The sequence below is a fragment of the Prionailurus bengalensis genome, chromosome A1 (genome assembly GCF_016509475.1).
Source record: "Prionailurus bengalensis isolate Pbe53 chromosome A1, Fcat_Pben_1.1_paternal_pri, whole genome shotgun sequence".
Lineage (NCBI taxonomy): Eukaryota > Metazoa > Chordata > Mammalia > Carnivora > Felidae > Prionailurus > Prionailurus bengalensis.
Window position 1 is genome coordinate 198538053 of NC_057343.1, and position 27171 is coordinate 198565223.

General features: G+C 48.3%; 1 protein-coding gene across 7 annotated transcripts in view; it reads right to left on the reverse strand.

Moving 5' to 3' along the window:
* The window catches only part of ABLIM3 (actin binding LIM protein family member 3), a 110162-nt gene extending 84735 nt beyond the window's left edge, over positions 1 to 25427 (reverse strand). For 3 of the 7 annotated variants that reach the window (XM_043598287.1, XM_043598302.1, XM_043598279.1), the window contains exons 1-2: positions 25260 to 25427; positions 24804 to 24903 (exon numbers count right to left, since the gene is read on the reverse strand). In XM_043598287.1, the coding sequence (XP_043454222.1) occupies positions 24804 to 24816 (13 nt within the window). In that variant the 5' untranslated portion in view covers positions 24817 to 24903; positions 25260 to 25427. The remainder of the gene's footprint in view (positions 1 to 24803; positions 24904 to 25259) is intronic. The other 4 variants (XM_043598328.1, XM_043598311.1, XM_043598295.1 and 1 more) reach the window with 3 other exon arrangements.
* Positions 25428 to 27171: the final 1744 nt, after the last annotated feature.

A 27171-nucleotide genomic window follows, 5' to 3' on the forward strand; every position in this document is an offset into this window, starting at 1 on the left:
AAGAGAATAAAACGACTAAAAGATACTTAGGGGGAAAGATGAATACATTTCCTTCGGAGAGAAAAGGTTTTATAAAAACAAAGATCCTCTCCCTGCCCCCCCTTCCCCAAATCAATGGGCAAAAGTTGCTTTTTTTACCTTCAGGAAACAAAGCATTGTTCAGAGTTTAAAGTTGAATCTGTTTATCCAGGGGGATGCGGGGGCAATGTTTACTTTCTGTGCATATCAGCAAGTAGTTCTCAATTACGGTTTGGCCCGTGCAGAGTGCCCTGCAAACAGCTTTTCCCGGCCGCAAATGTAGCGGACATCTGTTGTTTTGCTTGCTCAGCATCTGCTCGGTTTCTTCTGGCAACACAACCTCGTTTTCCCGTGGGGAACCCGCTCCGTGGGGTTTGGGTGGGCTGACCCTCTTCCGACGCAGGGTCGGGAAGGAGCCCGGGCCGGCCAGTCCAGAGAACCCCAATTCTCTCCCACGTGACTGGCAGGCACGTGACCACGTCCTCTCCGGGGATTTCTACAGGAGCTCTCCCAGAAGCCATCTGGGTTGCTAAGCTAGGGGAAGGCGGTCCGGGGCTCCCGATGCCATCTCGCCCCCCACGTTGGGACAGCCTAGTAGATAGGGATGGAAGGAGAGGATGAACAGATCCCTGAATCGATCACCTGAGTCTGTGGATCCAGATGGGCCCGAAGCCAGCGGCACATCTGAGCTTCCCAATTATACGCACCAATATAGCACAGTCTTTTTGTAAAACAATTATGAGTGAGCTTGAGTTGTGGTTTCGTCACATGCAGCCGACTACTTTATGTCTTAATTAATCACAGTTTTCCCTCTAAATCATAATCTGCCATCGATTTAAGTTAAACACATTCCAGGACCATTTCATGCCAGACCTCATGTATGTGACGTGATCCCAGCATCTCGCTGAGGGCACAAGGACGGATGAGGTGGACACGGTCCCCTGTCCTCGTGTGACTCACACTCCAGCAGGGAAAATAGTGGGCAAAGTGCTCCAAGAGAGGAAGAGGAGTCCGTAGCAGGCACCACTGTTGTGGTCTCAACAGCCATTCGTCTCTTCATCTGCTAACAGAACAGAACCTCCCTCTCCTGCAAGAAACCCGTTTTTGTTTATCCTTCCCTGAGCAGCCACGTCTTTCTGTCTTTCCTAGACCTGGGGAGGGAGTCCTTATTGGTGAAACTGGCTCTCATAACCTCATTCCTTTGCCAGCTGATTGACCCAGGCAGAGGCATGTGATGGACTCCTGGCCGAAGAGACAGGAGGGGAGGTCAGGTGGAAGCCCAAGGTTTTCCTTGCCCTTCTCAGCCTCTGGACGTTTTTGTCCGCCTTGGACGCTGGAACTGCAGCCCTGCCTCCCGCAATGGATCCTGAGGGGAGCCACCTACACTGTAAAGAATCTGGGTGCTTGAGGAGGCTGCTGAGCCTTTAAATCGACCTGCGTGGATCTGCGATCACCCCTCCCCTCCTCTGGCCTTTCTCTTCTATGAAACAGACATGGCTAGATTCTTGAAGCTACTTTTAGTTGGGGGCTGTCCCGTATGGCTGCAGGCACTCTACGGAACCAAGGGTGCTATGCTAAAGAGCCTCTGAGCAGTCGAGGAAGGTTTCTGGAGCCACTCTGGGGATGAAAAAGTTAGTCAAGCAGAGGAGAGGTGAGACAAGGTGGGTGTGGAAGTCAGTGGTGGAAGTGAAACTGGAACGGATGTCTTCATGGCGGTGCTTTTTGCTGGATGTTTCTCAAAGTGATCAGCCAACCGCCTGCTTCAGAATCACCTGGGGAGGGGGTATGGATTATCAAAATACAGATTCCTGGGCTTTACCCCATACCTACTGAATCAGACTTTAAGTTTTAAACAAGCTCCTCTGGAGAGTCTTTTCTTAAAAGACCGAGAGCCCTTGGGTTAGTAACTAGAAGACTCACCCACTCTTTGGCACCGTGATGAGAATGTTAGAAATCTTGATATCTGATACTAGTGCACATCAAAAGTGTTGTCACGGATAGATTTATGCCAATATCCTTCTGAGTATTACAAAGTGTATTTTCTCTGATGTGTTTGCCAATCTTCACAGATGTTTGAAAGTCAGCTGGCAATGAAATGATGTCCTAATACAAATAGATTAGCCTTCTCTTAATTCATTAAACCCTTTTCTTTTCTAAAGTTGTCATTTCTCTTAGGAAGAGCTGTTTCTGGTCTGTTATTAGAACTATCACCCCCCCCCCCCATCAGGCAGAGATGAACAGTGGTGGCTGTGTGGGCAGAGAGATGAGCAAAGGTGTTTCCTCTCTCTCTAGTGTATTCTGAGGAATGCGCTTTGAGGTCTCAGAACCAGCTTGTCACGTGGTCACTTGTCCAAACCAGAGTCAGTTCTTGGACACGATGAACCCTGAAACTCGTGGGTTCGTGGAAACTCTCATAGTCTACCCATTACCAAGACATATAGATGGATCCTTTACCGAGCTTCCCAGTTCAGCCTTTTCCCTCCATCTCTACCAGTCCTGTCCCAGCCACAAGCATCTCTCCCCTGGCTTCCATCGCTTTCCTACCACACATCTTTCCTAGATCAGTGGCTCTCAACGAGGGGCAATTCCCTGATCCCCCTGACCCTACACACTGGCGGGGGGGGGGGGGGCGGGGTCATTTCAGTGTCTTGACTGAATTTTAGCTCGTGTTTTTGGATTCAACAGCAGAGTCAGGACTAGAATCCAGGACTTCTGATGCCAAGTCTAGTGTTCATGCCATGGCCGCAGGATCCACGGTACCAGAAAAAAGACCTGAACTTAGGAGAGTGGATGGGATGGGATGAAATGGAAATGGGCAGTGCAGGCAGAAGAGTCAAGCAGACGGCACGAGCAGGGAGGGGGCTTGGTAGCTGGAGGTACAATACACTTGGCTAGAACGGCATACACAGAGAGCACAGTGCGTTTAGATCTCAAGAGCAGCTGCTCAAAAGTCCAGGAGCCCACAGAATCCGGTTTAACGTGAGTTAATTTGAACCAAGAGCTCCTGCAAATACAATCTTAAGGAGGGGGTTAAAATTCTGCACCATTGTAGCTCAAAAGCAGCCATAGACAACAGGAAAATGAATGAGCATGGCTGCGTTCCAATAAAACTTTTATTTACAAAGATAGGCAGTGGGCCGGAATTAACCTTTGAGCCACAGCTTGCCCACCCCTGCTACAGATTCATTCAGTGGGCTAGCAGAAGTGTGTGTGTCTATGCTCAGCGTCCTGATGCCACCCATGTTTCAAAGCCAGCTCAGAGGTTGTCTGGCTGGGTATTAGACTAGATGATTTTAACGCTCCCTAGCCGCTATGAGATTCAAGGATGCTTTGGCCTGATTTTACCTCAAGGATAGAGAGGTAGAATCTCCACCTCCAATTCAAGCTATGTTTGGAATGGAAACTATCCGCCAACAAAATGCCTCCAATTGTAATTGCCAGTTCTATAACTGAGCATATGTTGGTGGAAGCTTCAATTCATAGTGAGCCAGTTAAAATGCAAGGAAGGGACAGCTAGCAGATCTTTCGAGTTAAGAGTCCAGGCTGTTAATTACTTCTGTAAAAGAAATACATAAACATGCAGATGGCAACTGTAGTAAATATGATCATCTACATATAAATATCAAAATCCAACCCACTCCTCAAGTCCTATCTCGTATGCAACATACTTCTAGAAATTCTTCCAGATTCTCCCCTCACTTTCCTCTAAATATGAGCTCTCTTCTTTAAAAACTCATGGCATATACTCCTTATGACTAAGCAGTGGTTCTCAAACTTGAGCAGGCATCACAATCCCTAAATGTCTTGTCAAAAGACAGATTGCTGGGCCCCAATGCCCCGGTTTTCCATTGAATAGGTCTGGCGTGAGGCTGAGAATTTGCATTTCTAATGAGTTCCCTGGTGATGCTCCTGCTGCTGGTCAGGGGACCACCACTGACCTAGAACATTTTCAACCTATAATGGCGTTACTTGTGCTTGCTTTATTTCCCTTAGCAGATTTTAAATTGCTTGAGGAGAAATGCTACAGCCTAGAGGATTCTTGCGGGTCCTCGCCAAACATTTAGACACGCCCGTGGGATGAGGTGAGGAGTTAAGTTTCTGGTCAGGATGAACTTGACAGCTGTTTCCTACAACAGGTATTTCTTGAGCCCACAAAGAAGGCAAATGCAACAGACATGTTCCCAAGAAGTAACTAGGAGCCAGTACAGGAAATTTCTGTGGCTAAACCACGCTGTAATAGAAATCACAACATGGTCAAGTTCAACATTCTGGTGGAAGACCAAAACCCAAATGAAATCCATCAAATGGTTATGTAACTTTTCCTATACACAATGTGGTTACTGGGTAGGGGTGGGTGTGTGTGTGGGGGGGGACGCACAATGACAAATACCAGAAACACTAAAGCTCAGCTCAATACCCTTTGTAAGGAATCAAAAAATAAAAGCACGTTGGGGATCAAAATGTGGCTTTATTTGGAGTCAGGGTCTTTAAGGAGGTGATTAGGTTAAAATGAAGCCATTAGGGTAGGCTCTAACCTAATAGACTGATGTCCTTATAAGAAGAGGAGATCAGGGCAGGAGCATGCACGCGGCGATGTGAAAGCACAGGAAGAAGACAGCCGTCCACAAGCCAAGGAGAGAGGCCTCGGAGAAACCAACCCTGATGACCCCTCGATCTCAGACTTCGAGCCTCCAGAGCTATCGTCAGATAGATTTCTGTTGTTTAAGCCACCCACGTGGGGTATTTTGTTAGGGTAGCCCAAGCAAACTTATATAGGCTCCACAGCAGTATTTTAAATAATATAAAGGGTATAAAAGCTGCCAGGGAATCAAGATTATGCAATGCCCCTAGAGTACAATATGCCCTGCACCACCTCAGCCCTAACATCTCTTGCCCAGCAGGTCCACACCGGACCTTCTCCTCACCCACTCTCCACACAGTAGCCACAGAGATGCTTTCAAAATGCAAATCTGATGACGCTTCACCTTGACTCCCACCACCGCCAATGGCATTTAACACCATTCAGTGGCTTCACTTGACCTTTGGGATACAGCCAGACTGCCTGCCATGGTCTGCAAGGCCCTGCGTGGCCCGGTCCCTGCCAGCTTCCCCCATCTCTTCCCAGACCCTTTTCCCCTCTGGCAGTGCATGATAGCCACACTGGCTTTCTTCCTTTTTCCTCAAATGCATCCTGATCTTTCTCAACACCAGAGACTCCCAGTCTGAAACAGACACGCCAGAGGGGCTTCTGCATTCGGACGGGTGACGTTTCCTGGAAAACGCATCCCGAGGCAGATGGCTTCCAGCAGGAAGAAGTCCTGACTGCTCTTGCCCCACTGCCTTTGTCAGGCTAGTCACCAGCAGAAATCATCCAAAGAGCAGCTGACAAGTGTCAGAGCTTTGAGGAAGGGGCACAGTAAAAGGTGAGGCCTACCGAGATGGACGCAGGATGTCCTTCCCGAGCTGGACACAGGTGTCACCAGGTACCACTCACCTGGGAATTGTGAAAGGAGCTGAGGGGTGAAATTCTGGGCCTGTTGGCCCAAACAAATCACCTGCTCCGACGAGAGTGATGAAAGGGTTCTTTCTTTATGGTCTGGCTTGTCCACTGCCCTTCCAGACCCAAAGAGAAGTGCAAAGCCTCTATCCTGCGCTCGCTGTCCTATGTCTCTTTTTATTATCACTTAATTGTAGAGACCACGCTTTCTGAATGAGAGACCGAAATGCATGGTTGGACGCATGGCCTAACAATGGGATGAAATATTTAAAATGAGGACAACTGAACATAAGGACACTAAACCCGCAATGAACTGACTCTTTTTACCTTGCCCTATTTACCTATCACCCAAATAAAGCTGGATTTGCCTTTGCTCAACTGCTGTGCAGAATTGTATTAAATTTGAATGATTAAAAGACACATAGCCAGCAACCAAAAGTAATAAAAAAAAAAAAAAGCCAAATATATGCTGGCTTCTCTTTCAAAGAATAGCCAAGGGAAAAAGGCATCTACTTAATAACTAGCAAAACAGAGGCTACCCCAAAGGCTTTCTCATTCACTGCCTCATTTGACTTTCACCAGACATGGGAGTCAGGAGAGGTGACGGTCATGTTGCCCGTTTTATGGATGAAAAAACTGAGGCTCAGGGAGCTGGAGAGATGTGGCCAGACTCCTACATATGCCTTCTGACCCTAGTTCAGTGAACTTTCTTTTCTACACTTTTGCGCGCGCACACACACACACACACACACACTCACTCACACACTCACAGAGACCACTAGGCTCCCTTTCCACTATTCTGCATCCTAAAATATTGTTTTTTTGTTTTTTATATCCTGGCACTGATGTCAGAAAAAATGATTATTGCCAATATAGGTTCAAGAAATCCCAAGAGATTCATTAACATTTGATTCCCAAACCCCAGTTAAACGTGTTGCTCAGAAAAGAAGGAGCAAATGTCAATGAAACACACAAGCATTTTTGCTCTCTCAGCCTCTCTAAGCTAGATTAATGCTTCAAGAAAAAAAAAATCCTACCAGAATACCTCTTTTCTAGCCAAAAAGGCATTCTGTCCCCAGTCGACTCCAGAAACCCGGTACAATAATTAACATGTGGGCCACAGGCCCGAACGCATTGGCATAGGACAGATTCTCAGATGAGAAACAGAGAAGCCCCAAATCCCACTCACATAAAGGGCTTATTGACATTATCTATTGAAAGTAATACAGATTTCAAGGGATACAGGCAGAGAGAAACAGAATTTTGGCTACAGAGGAAGTAGGTGGGGGGCAGGGGGAAACTTCTCCTCTAGTTCAAAGCCCCTACATTTTCACCAGAGCATTCTCTAAGTTCATACAGTCAAATGGACTTTGCCACTGGCTAAGGAGCATTTCCCCATAGCACTGATGTCACGGAAGCCAAAATAATCCAGGCCAGCAAACACATTCCAGTTATAAAACAGAAGGTTTCAGAGAGCTCCCACAGGCAGATTAGCTATGTGTGACGCTCAGGTGTCCTGGACGTGGGGGCAGCCACTCAACCTGAGGCTAATACCGAAAAGAGAAATGACCTCAGTAAGGGCAATGGCATTCAGATCCAGAAAACCCAAGAGAAGACAGTGGTTCGATTATTAGAGGGAGGGGGACAGAGGAGATTAGGGCTAAAAGGCTCCCTGAGAAGCCAGAAGTCTGAAAAGTGCCAAGCAAGAGGACGGACACAGGCATTCATACCATTTGCTTCCGGTCTCTGTGCCGGGTACGGGACGCAAAGGGCTCTGGAGCTGGAGGACAATTCTTGCCTGTTAGATAGTTGGCCTATTTGTGCTTCAGATTCTTCTCAACCCGGAGGTACAGTCAGAACGCCAGGTGGTGAGCCAACAGAGGGACCATAAAGAATAGCTATGAATACAGAGTGTCTCAGACTTCCTAAGGACAAGGTGTCCTAAGGTTTTCTTGAGTCCTTTGACCCCCAAAGCTTTTCCCAAGTGAGCACGCTACAATGACACTAGCATTACCCTGGTGTCCCTTTTCTGGTACCCACCAAGTCCAGGGAAGACCAGTCAGTACAAGCAGATTTTAAAGACCATGCCCTGAAGCTCATGCGTGTTGGTGTAGTCATTTATTTGGCAATAAACTTGGGTAATTTCTTGCAGACTGGGTAATTGCTATGTGTTAAGGACTAGGGATGCACTGGTGAATAAAAACAGCATGCTTCCTATTCTTTGGGCATTCACAATTCCATGGGGGAAGATACACAGTAAGTCAATAAACAAATAAATAACTACAAAGTAGGACTAGTCGAAAGAAGGAAATGAGTAAGGGGTGGGGACAGGTAATCTGAAGATAAAGCATGTCGGCTGACACTGCAAGAATTTGAAGCCAGCCATGGCAGACCAGGGAGAAGAAGAATGTGGGTGGAGGAACAGCATGAGCAAGGGCCCTGAGGCTGGGAAGCACATGGCGAGTTCAAGGGGGCCAGTATAGCTAGAACATCTGGGTCAGGGAGAGAGCTACACAAAGTAACTTGCAGAGGAGACTCTTAAAATATACAGTTGAAAGTTTCCCAATCCCTTTCCCAGGTGTTATTACAGTTGAAACAGCCCTTTGAGGTAAGCGAGGCTGAGAGATCTATTAGGTTGATGAGGATCCTAGCAGATATCACAGAGTTCATAGGAGAGTTGAGATTTGGAGTCAGTTCTTCTGTTTCTAAGCTTAGGAATGTTTTAAAAGGTCTCTCTCTGTCTCTCTCTCTCTTTATATATATATATTTATACATATAATGTATATGTATATAATTGTTATATATTTATATATGATGTATATTTATGTACCTATATATTTATATATCTATACCTAGTATATATTTACATACCTATATATTATTTATATGTAAAATTTAGAGTATAAAAGTTTATACATAACTATATATACGTATATATTTATATATACACATATGTATATGTATATATACATATATATACACATATATATGTAAATGTGTGTACGTATGTTTATATACATATTATATATATACATAATACTTATATATATATAATACTTATAATATATATAGACACACACACACACACACACACACATAAGTTGGGTATAAATTATAAATGAAATATGTAGGGGCACCTGGGTGGCCCAGTTGGTTCAGCATCTGACTTTGGCTCAGGTCATGATCTCACAGTTCGTGATTTTGAGCCCCGTGTTGGGCTCCCTGCTGACAGCTTGGAGCCTGGAGCCTGCTTCAGATGCTGTGTCTCCCTCTCTCTCTGCCCCTCCCCTGCTTGAGCTCTCTCTCTTTCTCAAAAATAAACAAGCACTGAAAAGGTTTTAAAAAATCATGAAGTACGTAGACCTTAAAAACAATGCTTTGACAAATGCATAAACCCATGTAAACAACATCTACAGTCAAGATTGGGCAGTTTGCACCACTCCAGATAATTTGCTGCAAGCTGTTGCAATCAATCACTCCTTCCCCAACCGGAGGCAAACTATTATAATTTCCACCCCCATAGATTAGTTTTGCCTGTTCTCGAACTTCGTATAATGGAATCATACAGTATGTGATCTTTTACATCTGGGTCCTTTACTTGGCATGCTTGTGAGATTTCATTTATGCTATGGCTTGTATCAATAGTTGGCTATTTATTTATTTATTCATTCTGGTGAGTAGCAATCCACTGTGTAAAATGTAACACAATTTGTTTATTTTTTTGTCTGTAGATGAACATTTGGGTTGTTTTCAGCTTTGGGATGTTATGAGTCAAGCTGCCAGGAACATTCCTGCACAAATCTTTTTTTGCAGATACATGTTTTCATCTCTCATGGGTAAATACCTAGGGGTGGGGGTGCTGGATCATAGGTAGGCGTGCGTTCAGTTTTTAGGAAACTCACGGGCTCCCAAAGTTGTACCATTTTACATTCCCACCCACGATGTGTGAGGAATTTTAGCCATTTTGGTGGGTTTAAATTGGTCGTTTTAAGTTGCATCTCCCTGATGAGTAATGATGTTGTACATGTTTTGTGTACTGATTGACCATTCGTATATGTTATTTTGTGAAGTGTCTGTTAGAATTTCTTGCCTTTTTTTTTTTTTTGCTGCTTTTAGGGTTCTAAGGAGTCATTGCCTACCTCAGGGCCATAAGCTATTCTTTTATATTTTCTTCTAGGACCTGTATAGTTTTAGCTTTCAGTTTATTTAGGTCTCTGATGCATTTCAAATTAATTTTTTGTGTATTGACTAGTGATGGACAGATTTGTCAACTATGAGGACTCCTGTATTTTTATTTCAGTTTTGACTTTGAATGGCGGCATAACTTGCCTAAAGTGCACACATCTAAATGTAAAACTCAAAAGGTTTCCACATACGTGTACATCCATGTAATAACACTCAGATCACTTGAGGACTTATTTTGAATGCCCCAAGTATTTGCTAGCCTCTCTATATTAGTATTACGTTTAAGTAATAGTTATGGTAGCTTTTGGCCATACTGAATTTTCTCCAGCACACGGATTTGACAGAATATTATGCATTAGAGGCTTAGCGCACGCATGGATTTATAAGCTCCAGCAGTAACTCTCCGGCTCCCTCCTGGTCTGTAGCATGAAGTTGGGGAGGAAATCTACCCTATGGACATCTGACTTATGGCTCCTCTCGTCAAGGAGCTTATACGCTAAGAAGAGTGCTAGGAAATGCGCATGAAGAAACCACTTTGATCTCCAGCAAATGACCTGTGACCATAAGAATGTTTTAAATCAAGGGCCAGGGACTTGAGAAGAAGGAATGAAATCACTTCAGGGGTGGATGAGAGGAGGCTGGACTGGAAGAGTCTTTTAGCTTACAGATGACTAGGATTTTGATAAATGGGAATAATTATAGGAGATAGTTGCCAAAGGGAAGAATGGTTAAAAAAGAAGTGCCCTAGTTAGGATCCTTTCTGTTGTAATTTACAGAAACCCCGCTGAAGTGTAGTTTAAGCAAAAAGTGAATTTGTTGGTCCTTCCAACTGGGAGGTCCGGGGGCTGGGGAGTGGTAGGTAGTAGCCTCTGACTTCAGGTCTGGCTAGATTTGGGGGCCTTACTGTATGGTCAGAGCTCTGACTTTCTTTATTTTTCAGACAGCTTCTTCCTCCCACATACTGGATAAGAATGGCCACTGGAATCCCTGGGCCCTCCCAGAATCTCCTCAGCTCAGCAACCTCAATGAAATGAATATTTCTCCTTCCCAATGGCTCCCTGCTCAACTTCCAGGAATACTCTGGTTGGCTTTTCTTGGGTCTAATGTCCACTGATGAGCAATGTTTGCGGCCAAGGTAGATGGGAAACTCTGATTGGCCAGTCTAGGTCACATGTCGTCACCTGGGGGAGCCGCAGAACACTACAGCTGACAGCCATTACATGCCCCAGCATGGAATTGGTGGGAAAGAATCAGAGGGAGGGATGGTAACTGAACAGACACCTGGCTACGGTATTTCCTTACAAGGGAATGGGGGCTTTGAGTAGGAAGTGTGAACGGGGAGCAAAGCAGGAGGAGACTCCGTTCTGGACAGGAAGCAGGGGTGTGGAGTACCACCCTGTGTGTCTTTTCCCAGTATCGTTCTCTATAGCCCAAGAGCCGGCTACTGAACAGATCCCAGGGCACCCTGGGCAGCCTGGCATTAAGTGGCCCCTTGGGGACAGTGTGAATTATGGGGTGTGCTGAAGATGATGATGGCACAAAGACTGGAGACAACTTTGTATAGGCCTTTCTGTGTCAATCTTTCCAGTGCGTCTTGTGTATCATATTCGAAGTAAATTCCCCTTGTAGTTACAATGACGAGCTAAGGACTAGGCATTTCGGTGTCACTGTTGCAGTGTAATGTCAACGCTGGAAGAGATGGTGGAGATTATGTAGCATCGGGGTCAGCCAACTCTGGCTCGGGGGTTAAGTCGCTCTCCACTTTCATTCTGGTAAATACTTAAAAAAATTTTTTTAATGTTTATTTATTTTTGAGAGAGAAAGATGCAGAGTGCGAGCAGGGGAGGGGCAGAGAGAGAGGGAGACACAGAATCCGGAGGAGGCTCCGGGCTCTGAGCTGTCAGCACAGAGTGCGACGCGGGGTTCGAACTCACGAACTGTGAGATCATGACCTGAGCCGAAGTCGGCTGCTTAACCGACTGAGCCACCCCGGGCGCCTCTAGTTTTGTAAATAAATTCTGATTGGACAGAAGCCTCACCCATTTGATTACGCATTGTCTGGGGGCTGCTTTCATGCCACAGAGACTGTATGGCCTACAGAATCCAAAATATTTACTACCCAGCCCATTACAGAAAAAGGCGTCAACCCCTGGTCTAGTACGACATGCTCCCTACTCAATTAGTATTATCCTCTACAGCACTAATTTTATTTCTGACTCAAGCCTAGGATCAAAAGAGACCATTTGAGGAAAGTTTAGAATGTAGTCGGACGTATAATAAAGCATTCCTTAAATGTCAGCCAAACAGAGCCCTGGGTTATCAATCCATACCTTTGCTCCCCTTTCGCGATGGGATGACGAAAAGGCGAACTGCATCGTAACGACACTATGTGTCGATTAATTTGTGTGTTTATTGATTTGTTTGTTTATTTATGAGAGAGGATGAGTGGGAGGGGCAGAAGGGGGGAGGGCAGAGGACCTGAGCAAGGCTCTATGCTGACAGCAGAGAGCCCGATGGGGGTCTCGAACCCATGAACCATGAGATCATGACCTGAGCCAAAGTCAGACGCTTGGCCAACTGAGCCACCCAGGCGCCCCAATTACTTTGTGTATTTAAAAGAGGTTTCCCGCACACATTCAAATGGATTTCATCCCTTTACCACTATTAATCATTACCGAGCGTTTTCGTGTGCCGGGCACTGTGTTAAGCATCATACCTCCATTCCCTCGCTAAGCATTACCCCAATATTCCCATCTTGAGACAAAACTGCAACTTTGGGGACAAAGCAAGGCACCGAAGCCTGCATGGCTAGCGAGTGGCCGAGCTGGAATGTGAACCCAGGTAGTCTGACTCCGCAGCTCAGGTGTTTATCAAATACACTATCTAGGCGGCTGGATTTGGTTAGTAACCTAGTTTTCAAAGTATCAGTTCCCAGTCCCAGAAATCAGAATCAGATAACAGGTCTACCTGTGGGCGTCAGAGCAGTAATGCACAGCGGGCTCTCTGTACCTCGCACCTCCCCTGCCATCCACTCACCCGGCACCACTGAGCTTAGCCTGCCTCTCACTGCCCGTGGGCTCTCCCGTCCATCAGGTATGTGTTGCCGAGGGGATAGTTCTAAATAATGCACAGCTCTGGTCAGGTCACTGCTTGGCTCAGAACCTCCCACAGCTCCTCATTGGCCATAGACTGTAACAAACACCCTCTAGACTGGCATTTAAAACTCGAAAAAATCTGATCCTCACCAACTGCCCAGGCTTATTTCCTCTCTGGCCACCTAGTCATACTCTACAGAGTACAGACCAACTGGACTTTCCTGACATTTCCTGGAACACTCTGCATCTATTTATTTCGTCCCCACCCCAGCCAAGGGCCCAGGACACAGACATTGTGCAACACGGACTGTGGAATTCATGCTGGAGAAGGATTGCGGAAGCCCATCTGGAATGCCCCAACTTTCCCTTATACTCTACCCAACAAAAGTGTATTCGCTTCCCAAGGTCTTCTCGACAAAGGATGTCCCAAGTCTTCCAAAGGAATCTGGCCTGTCTTCTCCTTCACTCTTTCCTTCTCCCTCAACACCCATGATGGCTTCTCTAGTATTTCAGTCACATACTTGTGTCCACCCTTCGGTGACTGAAAGGACATGATCCAAGGTCATGCTCTCTGTCCTGTGCATCTCCCACACCACAAGGCCTGGCATGCTGCTCTACCCAGAGCAGGGATTTGTGTCATTGCCCCAGTGAATGGGACAGCAGGGCTGGGCATCTAACAGGAGACTGACTGGAGGATCAGCGACCCCAACCCACACCTTCCCCCTGTGATGCTCGTTAGTGTAAAATGGGGAAAGATGGTGAAAAGGAGGAAGCAGGAAGGAGGGAAAGGAGATCAGGGTCAGATGGACATGGTTCTAGACGCCTGCCCTATAGCTCCCAGCTCACGTGAGGGTGGCCAGGTGTCTTCACGTTGAACCTCATTTCCCTTTCATGAAAAAGGGGAGAATTGAATATTCCTTGTTCAATTCATCCATTTGCATCTTCGCTCAAGGTTTCACTACTTATGATTATTTTCTTTTTTTTTTTTTAAATTTTTTTTTAACGTTTTATTTATTTTTGAGACAGAGAGAGACAGAGCATGAACGGGGGAGGGGCAGAGAGAGAGGGAGACACAGAATCGGAAGCAGGCTCCAGGCTCCGAGCCATCAGCCCAGAGCCTGACGCGGGGCTCGAACTCCCGGACCGCGAGATCGTGACCTGGCTGAAGTCGGACGCTCAACCGACTGTGCCACCCAGGCGCCCCATGATTATTTTCTTATTAGAGTCGACACACAATGTCATATTGGTTTCAGGTGTACAACATAGGGATTCAACTTCTCTATAGATTATGCTATGCTCACCCCAAGTGTAGCTAATGCTATCACAATATCACTGACTATATTCCCCCTGCTGTGCCTTTCATTCCTGTGACTTACTCATTCCGTAACTGGAAGCCTGTGTCTCCCACTCCCCTTCACTCATTTTGCCCCTACCCGCTTCCCGTTCCCTCTGTCAACCACCTGTATATTCTTTGTATTTATGGGACTGTTTCTGCTTTTTTAATGCTTGTTTCTGTTTTTTTTTAGCTTCCACCTATGAGTGAAATCACATAGTATTTGTCTTTCTCTGTCTTACTTATTTCACTTAGCATGATACCTTCTAGGTCCGTCTATGCTGTTGCAAATGACAAGATCACATTCTTTTTTGAGGTTGAGTAATATTCCATTGTGGATATATATATCTCACACCTTTTTTACCCACTCATCTAACAGTGGACACTTAGGCTGCTTCCATATCTTGGCCATTGTAAATAACGCTGCCATAAACACAGGGGTGCATGCATCTTTTCAAATTAGTGTTTTCATTTTCGTTGGGTAAATACCCAGAAGTGGAATTGCTGGATCAAATGGTAGTTCTATTTTTAATTTCTGAGAAACCTCCACCCTGTTTTCCATAGTGGCTGCACCAAGCCACTTTCCCACCACTGGTGCACAAGGGTTCTTGTTCCTCCACATCCTCACCAACACTTGTTATTCCTTGTCTTTTTGATACAAGCCATTCTGACAGGTGTGAGGTGTTCTCTCATTGTGTGTTTTTAAAACATTTTTTAAATGTTTATTTTTGAGAGAGAGAGCGTGCGTGCGCATTGGGGAGGGGCAGAGAGAGAGAGGGAGACACAGAACCTGAAGTAGGCTCCAGGCTCTGAGCTGTCAGCACAGAACCCGATGCGGGGCTCGAACCCACAGACCCTGAGATCATGACCTGAGCCGAAGTCGGATGCCTAACCGACTGAGCCACCCAGGCGTCCTCTCATTGTGGTTTTGGTTTGCATTTCCCTAATGATTAGTGATGTTGAGCATTTTTTCATCATTGCTTATTAAATGTGAGATTTGGGGCCAATGACTCGGTCCTTGGGCTCTAATTCCCTCCTCTGGAAAATGAGGGCACGATTACTACCTATCTCCTACAACTTTCAATCAAAGTTGTAAAGTGAGTTTCTGTCTGTGAAGAGTTTAGTTAGCACAGTGCCTGGTCCACCGTAAATGCTCACGTTAGCTATCGTCACTCTGGGTCAAGCACCGTGATGAGTCTGGAGCACCCGGCAAGTGAACAAAACAGACAGGCCTGTCATCATGTGGTTTACTGTCCAAAGACAGTAAGAGACAAAAACAAAGTACACATGCGAATGGATGAAACTGTTACCGACTGCGGTGAGTTCTGTGAAGGATGCTGAGAGCCAACATAACACAGGGAGTGTCTTAGGTTTACGATACAGAGAAGACCCACGTAGGATTGTTGCAAGGATTAAATAACTCGTATACGTAAAACATTTGCACTCAGCCTCTAGTTGGAAAAGAATGTCTCTTGATTAGGAGGAGGAGAAAAACGTGCTGGGGGCCTAAGAGATCTCTGATGGGGGTTGGGCTTCTCTTTGTTCCCGAAATGCTGCCTCCCAGGTCTCTCCTCTCTACATGCGAAGGGCACAGGCTCTGTGTCTGTCCCTCGAAAGATGGATTTTTGTTCACTTGAGGTTCCTGCCCCATATAATCCTAGCATCACAGGCATTTCTGCTTCCAGAATAACTCATGCTGACCGTAAAAATATCTAATTTTACGGTTGCCTTAGATCGTCTTTGGACGGGCAGGGTCCGGATCCCTGGGCTGTTTCCCCAGATCTCAAAAAGCAGGAACAGACCTCAGGCTGCCTCTGCTCCAGCGTGCTGAGAGCAGCTTGCTGAGGGAAGATTGGCAGCAGTGGGGTGTGCTTCAGGTGCTTAAAATAGATCAACTGTGTCATTAGACAGACTATTGCAAAGCAGTCGCTCCATTGCCCCTGCTGGTGCTGGTGAGGGCAAGAGATAACAGCTCATGGAGAAAGACCTGCGCTCTGCACAAAATTAAGCAGATGCGAGGAAGAAGGTTTGGAAAGGATACAGGCAGCACAGAGTGGAATTCTGCCAAGAGAGGGTGTGGGGGCTGTTGCAGGAGAACACGGCCGTAACCACGGCACTGGGAGCGATGGGACAGCAAAGCATAGCCTGTCTGGACCCCTCGTCTGGCTGGTGATAAACTTAGTAAAGAGGCTAGGGACTTCTGGGTTGCAGGGCACATCCCCGTAGCACTGTGTGAAATCATCAAGGGGTCATTCATCCTCTCTGAGGGACACAAAGCAGATGCATGGGGCTGACTCTGACACCTCCCCACTGCCCCTTCAATGCTCTCTCTCTATCCTTCTGGCCACCCTTTCCTGGGCACGCTCTGGTTGATCACTGTCTGCCTGAATGCCGTGCTTCAGACACAGCCTCATCGGGGTTCTGCAGAGCTATGCTACGATCTCCTCCTGTCCATGCAGCCTGGAATCGTGTCATCCGGCAAGCCCACATTGCCCCACTGCCTCCTACTGAACTTGAGATCCCCTCCTCCCCTCCTCCAACCTTTTACTCCAGTGGCTGCCATACTTCGTGTCGTAAACAGAGGGAAGCGATAGTAGCTGAGGAATGGAAGAGGTCCAGCCAGGCTTGGGAGGTAGGAGTGACCAGACGTGGACACAGACTGAACACGGGAGCGTGAGGAGAGGGAAATGCAGAACCCGAGGGAGGCTCCAGGCTGTCAGAGCAGAGACAGATGCAGAGCTCGAACTCGTGTGCTGTGGGATCATCATTTGAGCCAAAGTAGGACATTCAACCCACTGAGTCACCCAGGTGCCCCAACGAGGACTACTTTTTAATGACTCACTTAGGTGACTCTTCTAGCGATCAACTATTTTCTAGAGTTGAAGTAGTTTTTCTCTACTTTTTCTTTTAAAGAGAATAAATTTATTAAATTTTAGGCTGAGTTTGAAGTGCCTGGGAACGTCCAAGTGGGCAACTTAGCAGACGGTCCAAAAGATGAACCCAGAACTTAGTAGAGAGCTCTTTATCATCAAGAAAAAAGAGCAGGCTTTTCATTAATAAATGAATTCATCAAATATCTTTGGAGCACCTACGATGTGTTAGACATTGTGCTTTGCTTTCTATGAATTATTTGCTACCTTATTCCTTCTAGAAGAATGAAGAAAAATCTGCTCTCCACTGAAGAAATTATGTTGGCATTATCCACTTACTCACCTTTGTTTCTCAAGCAGGAGAACCTTGTAATGACAGAGGAGAAGTCTTGAGTAGCCATATGGGATGAATGCTACATGAGGTCAAGTTCAGCGATCACCTTCTGGCAATCACTCCTTAGCTGGGTGGGTACATAAACTGACCTTACTGACACAGAACTCATGCTGTTGACCAGATCTCCTCAAAAGGACCAGGCTGGCCCCATATGTCAGAACAATCTCTGGAATAGTTCAGCCTTTCACGGTACCTTCCTTTGGTTTGGAAAAAGGACCCAGAGCTGGGATGGGTTATCCAGAATTGCCTTCCTTCGGTCTGTGCCCTACCCCCTACTATTAGGTTCCCCTGGAAACAAAAGTGACCTCTAGGAGATGGGGGCAGGACATGTTTGCCCAACTGTATCGGACAGGATATGATATCACCCTTCTGGGAATGGGTCAGCTGAGGAAATCCTTATTTGTGCGACAGGAGTTTGCTCATTCCAAGGGGACTTTAACAGCATGGCGGTGTTAATCAGTTGCTAACTCTAGACCAAGCTTTCTCCGGGAAAAATTAGTGGATATGTTGCCGTCTTGGCATCTCTGTGGGAAGAGACACTTCTCTGTGTTTAATGTTGCCTTGATCATCTACTAGACTGGGGTTTAAACATTAAAACGTGCACAGGGGCGAGGGAGCATAGAAGTACAAGGCTGTCCTTGTGCAGTTTGAGACGAAGCAGTGGCAACTGGGCTCTGCCCTAGAGACCCGCACCTGCCCCACTAAAAGCAGGCGATCCTACTGACTAGTGTCAGGTAGGAAAATAGGGGCAGGGATGGAGACCTTCCCCTCTCTGGCTTTTTCAAGAGGAGCTAGGAATCCCAGATTTGACATCTCGATTTCCCAGTTTCCCAACGTTGGCAAAGAATTCAAGTTCATTGAAAACCTGAGGAAGGGCAAATAAAACATGTCCCATCACGCTGGCCACCAGATGGCCCGTTTTTCAGATGGCCCGCATGACCCACGAAGGCAGGAGCCATGGCTGTTATATTTACTACTGTGTCCCCCCGCATCATGCCTGGTGCAGGGTTGGTGGTCGGTAAATATCTGTTGAGTGAACAAACGAGCAATCCAATTCTTATTCCTCATGTTGGACATTCCCAGGAACGAGGCAGATTGAAAACCAATTATCGTGACTATAAATTCTGTTACACCACTGAGATGCTACACTTTTGCATAATGACCCAGAGAGAGGATGGAGTGGGGAGTATATTTTCTTCAGACAGACTGAGTGTGGGATACTAGGCCTCCACAGTCCTCCCTTCTGGGGACCTCCTACCCTTCAAGTGCTCAGGGAGAGGCTCTATCCCTGCTGGTCAGAGGTCAGCATCTTCCACTAGCGCGGGGGGGTGGGGGGTGGGGGGGGTGGGGTAGGGGGTAGCTGATATTCAGGGGAAACCAACCCACAGAAAAGCCTTCTCCTGGAGGGGGTCATTTTTGTAACAAATACTGTGTTACCGATTGAATTCCTGTGTTGTGGAGTCCTAACCCTCTCTTCCCAGAATGTGACCTTATCTAGAGATATGATCTTTACAAAGGGACCCAAGTTAAAATGAGGTCATTAGAATGGGCCCCCGTCCAATATGACTTGTGTCCTTATCAAAAGGGGAAATTTGGAGACACACAGAGGAAAGATGATGTGAAGGGACACAGGTAGAAGACGGCCATTCACCCCCAAGGACAGAGGCTGGAACAGATTGTTTCCACGGCCCTCAGAGGGACCCAATCTTGCCGACGCCCTGATTTTGGATTTCTAGCCTCTAGAACTGTCAGACAATAAACTCCTGTTGTTTAAGCCACCCGGTCTGTGGTACTTTGTTGTGGCAAGTCTAGCAAACGAATATCCACTGGTTTTATTCATTTTATAAACACTTGCAGTGTTTCAAGCAATTCACAACGATTAACTTACATGTTCTTTACAATAACGCTATGAGAGAGGCACTATTTTTAGGTCTCGTGTGGTCAGATGAGGAAGTGAGTGAGGTACAGAGCAGGTAAGCGACTTGCTCAAGAACACACAGCAAGTAGGGGGCAATTTCCAGTCTGTGCCCTTAAGGACTAAAGGAGAACAACTTAACTGGTGAAATATTCAAAAAGTCAGAGGTGCTTCCACACTTCTGGTTGTTTTCTGTTCTCTTACAATGGAATCTGGCTACCGTTGGAGCTCAGCCAGCTGTGGACCGTTCACCACAGCAGATGATATCTCAGCAAGTTAAAGCCTTTGCCAGATAGGAAAACTGGAGCTCAGAACTGATATCACTTCCTTTAGGCAACACACATACTCTTGAAATCACATTGCAATTTACAGAGGTGTGTTATACTCATTTCGGATGGTTTTTAAACGGTTCCTTACGTTATTCCCCCAACACCCCCGCCCAGCCTCAAGTAATCATTTGTTGACAACTGCTTCATTCACTTGGGAAGCATGGTTTAAAGAAAAAAAAAAATCTCCATCTTTATAAAGTATAGAGCCATTTCTACTTTATCTAAATTTGGCGAATTTAAGATCTCTCTAGAGGGTGTCCCGCCAAGTTTGCGTTTGTAATGGAGACTGTTCCTAAAGAATTCCTGGAGCTCTTGACCTGGCAGAGCTTGCGTCTTTCCCTGGATGTCTTCAATTTTGAGCTCCCAGGCCTCTCCACACCCACTCTGCTGCCTTCTCTCCTCAGCACTGTGCCCTGCGAGGCTGAATATTATGGGCCCGTCAACCTCCTTCCTTGCCCTCTGGCCCCTGGTTGGATTGGGCCAACGGGGAGCGTAGTAGGAGATGGAGGCAGGGAGGAGAGAGAGGTCAGGCAGTTACCAGCCTTCTAGAACTTGGCCGTCCTGGCTTCTTGTTTGCTTCTCTGCATGCTTCTCACACACTTGCAAAGGCTCCATCTATTTCGCTCCCTTCAACCTGCTTATCTGTTCCCTGGCAGGACCCTAACTGATAGTTTCCTCCCCTTCGTTTTTACCCTATAATCCAACAGGTGCTAGGCCATGTAGATTTTATCTTCTAAAAGACCTTTTCCCTTGCAACCCCCAAACTCCTGGCCCTCAGACCTTTTCTGAACCAGGGTAGTTGTCTCTCAGCTAGGATCCCAACTTCTTGTCTTGAATTTTCAACCCATGCCATATACGACACTGGGTTAATAATCTTTCCGAAGCCTTCCTTCAGGAAGCTATGGCTTTCCTATGAGCAGAACCTAATGCTAGCTACAACAGCGGCACAGCATGCTCATTTCCAACCAGAGGGTTGGGTTCTTATGATACTGTCATTCTAGAACCTGGCTCCACTCAATGGCCAATTCAACTTCAGATTCAACTCCATCCCCTGGGACCCGATGCCAGTGAGTTTCTCACGTGATTTCACTTAATCCTCACCACAACCCTGCACTTTGGCGTGATGGCTCACGTTCCATACGTGATAAAATTTAGGCTCAGAGACGTGAGCTCTCCAGTTCAAGATCACAGACACAGTGCACCACAGATCTTGCACCTGAACTCAGGGACCCATACCCCAAAGCTCAGGTTCTTACAGCCCCAGGATGGTGTCTGCTTACCTCCTGGTACATTTGTGGGGGTGATATAACCCCTCAATGGTCTCTTTAGCAAAACAGTCTACTCCAAAACAGCGACTCCAATCCATGATGGAGACCAAGGCAAGGGTCAGAGGACAGGAAAAGCCGATGAGGCGAAGGAGGGTGGTTCTCGGCCCGACCGTACATGGTGTGCATGACGCTCCCCAACCTGGAGGATGGGCCGGTGCTGAGTTTTATGCCGACGACAAGCTCTGGGGGTTCTGACCCATGTGAGGAGAACGGCATTTTGTGGCACCCAGAATCGACTCTGGAGCTCAGGGCCTCTGGCAGCTGCGGTAAACTCAGTTTCCCCTGGCTTTGGACCAAGGGGCTTGGGAGCTCCTAGGGCCGACATGGGAATGGGCAACACTGACAGGGAATAACCAAAGATTTCCTGTTGCCTAACTACATGCAGATTAGATGGGAGTGCCTCCATGGCTCCGTGTGAAAGTGATGGGGCTGGGGTCAGCGCCTTCCTTGCTCTGTGGGTTCAGAAAAGTGGCCAGTGGTCATGTGGACGAGTGTGGGATGACGGACAAGGCTCTGACGGAACAGAGCGAAGGCGCACGGACAGCATGCATCAGCGGGACGTTCCGTTGGCATTCCGCCCACGTCTGTACCACCACCTCACTCCATCACCTCCAAAATTACCCCTCTGTCTCAAATTCCTGCTCTGTGGGATACTAACGCTCAGCTAGCTTTTGGAGGAAAGCGTTGTGATGAGACTAGAAGCGCCCTGAGAAGTCGCTGATGGAGCGCTCCCCTGGTGTTGCCATCTGAGCCACGGGTGTCTCACGAATACAAACAATTTCACGTGTGTTTGCAAAGCGTTGTCTCGTGATCGCGCTCGATCCGCAAAACCACACTTCTGGTATCCTCGATTTATGACAACGGTGTGACATCTGAGAGGCTGAGTGACCCGCCTGCTAATGACACAGAGCCCACAGCGACAACGGCCACAATGACCACCGTGGTGACAAGGACAGCGCCGTCACTGACATGAGGCCAGCTACGGCCCCGGCACCACCCTCTGCATTTTACACGCCGTGTTAATATTCATCTCCATTCCACGCAAGGTGGGTCCCATCATCCCCAGTTTGCGGCGACAACCATGCTGAAGACCGCGCGGCTGAGAAGTGGAAGAGGAGGACCAGAACCCCGGGACCAGCGGATCCCAGAGCCCGAGCTCTGTCAGCTCTCACATGCTCTCCCAAGACCTCCGCCCCACACTCCTCCTGCTCAGATAACAACTTCATAATAATCTCATGCTTTGCCCCACTTCAACCGTGACATCTGAACCACTGAGCAGGCATGATGCACCCTGTCAAAACGCAATGCGTCCAAATACCTTTCATAAGCCAACAACTAACTGCACGGCTTGAAGAGTTAGTGAACATCAGCTACGAGGCGTCACCGGTAAAACCGGAGTAAACACACCCATCTCACGGGCTGGGGGTGAGAGCTGGGGAGACCATGCAGGTGAGAGGCTTAGCACACCGACTGGTGGAGAGTGAGGACCCAGTACGTGGAAGTGAAAGAAAAACTGAGTAAGACTTTCTCTTAGGTTCAATTTCAGGCACGAGGATTACGTAAGAATTTCACATCCCAAAGGGGAGAGCAGTTTTGCTTAGATCGGGCCACCTCAACGACCGTCCGCCAACGCCCCGTCCCTATAACCTGGTGACCCTGTCACTCCTTCACTTCCGTGAGGTCTGACGTCTGTTCTCTCCATTTGCAGCCTCTCAGGCTTGCGAGGAGCCTCGGTGATGATGGACCCCGGCCCCCGAGCCCTGAGATGAGTGGCCACAGTGTTCCCCCAGGTAGCCCTTAGAGAAACACTTCTTCTTATGGGGAGGGACCTTAGGGATCCCCACGGCTCCCCACGTCACTGTACTCTGTTTATTTTCCACTACGCCTGGAAGATGAACGCACTCTCCCTACTTAGAGAGGCTGGAATAGCATTTTTGTGAGTTTTCATCTTCTGCAGTATTCAACTCTATTGGTTGTTATTTCGTTTTTTTTTTTTTTTTTAATTTTTTTTTTCAACGTTTATTTATTTTTGGGACAGAGAGAGACAGAGCATGAACGGGGGAGGGGCAGAGAGAGAGGGAGACACAGAATCGGAAACAGGCTCCAGGCTCTGAGCCATCAGCCCAGAGCCCGACGCGGGGCTCGAACTCACGGACCACGAGATCGTGACCTGAGCTGAAGTCGGACGCTTAACCGACTGCGCCACCCAGGCGCCCCCGTTTTTTTTTTTTTAAAGTAAAACCTGTTTCCTTCTTTTAGGAACATTCGGTGTTGCTACTGGGACAAGAGACAAGGGCAGGGCCAGCTGCTTGTGAACTTATTTCTCAGTTTCTTGAAAAATAGATGAGCCATCTTTCTCTTCCATCATATAGTGAGAAAGGACTCCCATAAATCCGTTTCCCCCCCTAGAGACAGTGACAAGTGACAGGCCGTTCACATCTTGGCTGAAAGGACGCAGATGCAAACGTGTGGCCCACTCAGGTGAGCAGGTCTACAGAATTTTGCTCTTTTCCTGAGCCCGGGGTAAAGCCAAAAAGCACCAGTCCAGACTGTGAAAATCAAGAGGCAAAATTCTTTGGCTGGAAGAGGCAGAGGGAGTTCAGCCACACTCGCTTGCTTAGCAGAGCTATGTAATACACAAAGAAAGACAGCAGAGAGATGAGTCATACAAATAGATAGTAAATAAATATATTTCATTTCCATCTCACTGGCTGTTGCTTTGTTTTCCTCCCCTCCACGCCACCAGCCCTGAAATGGAGGGAGGGTGGGGAAATCGTGCGTTTGGTCTGGACACAGCCTCCGAAGGTACTGATTTTTCTAGCCTTGCTGTTCAGCTCTAGCGTCTTCAGAGGAAACTTACAGATTTGGATTCAACCCTTCTCGTTTTACTGAGCAATCTGGGATCCAGAGAGGAGACAGCCGGGAAAGTCAGAGACCAGGGAACTGAATGCTGCTAGGTGTCTTCTGATTCAACAATCCCACCTACCACTGGAAGGACAAGCTAAGCTGATGAGGAGGCAGGAGGGAGAGGATTTGAACCCCGACCTCCTCTCCAGGGTGGTGGTCATCTGGGTGCCCACGGTCAAAGGGACTATACTCAGAGAAACCGACTGGGCCTCCTTGCATTTCTGCCTGCGTGTCTCAGCAGCCGAGGCCCAGCCCAGCAGCAAAATGTCTGGTCCTGTCTCTGCAAAGCAGTCCTTGCCTCTCTAGCATGTTAGAGACCTCGGCCGAAGGGCTCGTCCCTTTCCTCTCTTCTCAGGATGGCCACACAGCTTGTAGGTGTGTGGAGCCATCAGCCCCCGGCCCGTGGGGCTGCAGGCTCAGAAGCAGGATATTTCACAATCTCTAGACCCAGAGGTGGCTTCCTGATGATTTGTTTATCAAACTGCTCGCTCCCAGCCCACTGCCTGCCCACATCCACCCAGCACCAGCCCCAGCGCCAGCCTCCCTGCTCCTCCCAGCTTCAGGACAAGCCAGGTCCTCCGTGGCTTTCCAGCTGTGTGCAGGGAGGTCTCCTCAGAAGCCCCACAGTCAGACAATGGCCACGTTCGTTAGTGCTTCCTAGGCCTTCCCAGGCATTGCTAGAAGGAGAGAGGCAGCCTTCCCCGCAGAGGCAAGTGTTGCTGCCAGTAAAACATTAGCAAAATGACCATGAAAAGCCAGATCCAGATCCCTCTTCCCGGGGGGAGCACAGGAAGGACCACGAAGGAGTCTGGGGGCCATGTGTCCACCACGATGGCAGGCTTCCTTCCTCCTTCCAGGCAGCCCCAGCGCAGGCTCCTGCACCTCCCGCCCCCACCCTGTTCCCATGGCAAAGGAGAGGAGGACCCACTTACTGCTCGTGTTCATGGTGATGCCTTTGCACTGGGTCTTTCATTCAATACGGAGGACCCGGTTGCTTTTTAAATCTTGCGATCTTCCGACCTCACTCATCACCTGGGGGGTGAAAAGGCAGTCCAGTGCCCGCTCTGTATCCTCAGGTGCTCTCTCTCCCTCTGCGGTCCGACCCTCGCGGACTGGGCTGCAGCCACTGGCCTTGAAGGCTAGTGGGCTAACGGGCGCAGGTGAGAGCAGGGAGGAGGAGGCGGCGGGAGGGCACGCGCGCCGCGTCCTGCGGCCCCTCGGACCCCAGTGCCGGGCTGAGCGGGGCTGCCAGCGCCGGCCCGCGCGCACCCCCGACTACTCCGTCCCCGCGGCTCCGGAGCCCAAAGGGGGTGTGGACCACGGGGAGGCAGGGCGGGGGCAGCGCGTCCCCGCCCGGCCTCGGGAGCAGCCACCGCCCCGGGACCCACCTCTCGGCCAGCGTCGGGAGCCAGAGGCCCCTGCCTGGGCCCCTGCGACCGGCTCATGAATCCTGGTCCTCGTCTGGAGTCTCGAATTCCAAGGCGAGCAAAGCGAAATAGGAGAGCTCGACATCCATGATGCGGGCTCGCGGGGTGGCAGCGCGGGGGGCGCGGCCGCTCGCTGCCGCCACCTGCTGGACGCGCCGGCGCGTGGCCAGGCCCCGCCCCGCCGGGCTTCTCGCTGGGTCTTGGGGTGTGATGGGGGGGTGGGGGGGGGGGGATGCAGGAGACCCTTGTACCCTGGGGCCAGCCGAGGGGTGCTTGAGCGCTTCTTTCCCCTCCCTCAGTGCCGGGGTCTATGCGGAGACAGTGTTAGGGAAATAAAGCAGTCACTGGGAGGGGCTGTGAAGAAAGGATGGGTTTCGCAGGAAGACAGTTTTCACTTCCAACTCTGCTTCTTAAATTTTTTAAAAATGTTTATTCAGTTTTAAGAGACAGAGAGCGATCAGGGGAGGGGCAGAGAGAGAGGGAGACATAGAATCCGAAGCAGGCTCCAGCCTCTGAGCTGGTCAGCACAGAGCCAGCCGTGGGGCTCGAACCCACAAACGGTGAGCTCATCATGACCTGAGCTGAAGTGGGTCGCTTAACCGACTGAACCACCCAGGCGTCTCCTAACTCCACTCCGAACCTGCTCTGTGGACTCTGGTCTTGAGCAGGTCACTGCTGTTTCTGCCTCATTTTCCTCACGTGTGTAAGGTGGCGGTTGGACCGGGTGGGTGGACATGACGGGTTCCACCAGCCTCCTCACATGTGTCCCTCCCTCCCCCTTTATGAGATTCATTTGGGACAATTGTTTATCATCTCCCTTCCCCACTAGAATCTTAACTCGTTGAGAGTATGGCTCTCGTCAGGTGGGTTCACCACAGGGCCCCCCATCCCCAGAACGTTGCCTGGCACATAGGAGGTCTCAGTAAACATTTGTTGACAGAATGCCCCAGGTCTTTTCTGGATCTACTATTGTACAGCCCTCAGAGCAGAAGGTCTGGGAATCGCCACCCTGAGGTCGTTCCCCATCTGTGGCAAAGGCTCAACCTCACTGGTTCCCCCAGTTTTTGTATGGCCAACTGACTCTTGCCCAAAGTATTATTATTATTATCTTTGTAATTAGTTCTTGCGGGTGTGGATTACAGAAACCTATATTCTGAATTTTTGGTCGTGAGCAATGCCGTGGGGTGGGGTTCCTCACAGTCCCCTGACTACTTCTGTCACCTTCTGAACTTAATTCATGGTCACAGAAGCATGACTTTTGAGTACAGAAAAACAAGATTGGGAGACTCCCTGATCCCTGTCTATAGAAGGACTCTGGTTTGAGCATGTGTAGAATCAAAACGTGGGGAACACTCACACCCCAGGCTTATGGACGTGCAAACAGTCGGTCACCGAGGCTGAGCCACCTGCCCTCGGACACGCAGCATCTCACGGCGGAATTGGACCAGTTCCCCTCGCTCCTGGCTTGGTTCCGTGTGACAGTGAATCAGTACACAGGAGTCCGGGATGTCAGGGCAACGGTAGGTGACCACCCGCTCAAAACTAGGGAAAGAGTATCTTGCAGATAAATACAACATTTCCTGCCTTATACAGGACTAAAAAAATTGATATGGCTCACGATCCCAAGACACCACAGTCCTTAAGGAATCATCAGATAAATCAAAGGGTCAGCAGTTTTTGAAACACATTTTGGTAGCTTGTTAGGGTTTTTTTCCAACGGGCAGAGAATAACCTTAACTTCCTCACAGCAGGCGTCAAAGTTCTGTTTACGTCAGACCAACTGAGATGGTCGCAAAATGCAGATTCCCAGTTTCCTGGTTTTCTTGCTCTGCATTTGAAATGAGTATCCCAGGTGGTTCATAAACCACCTTTG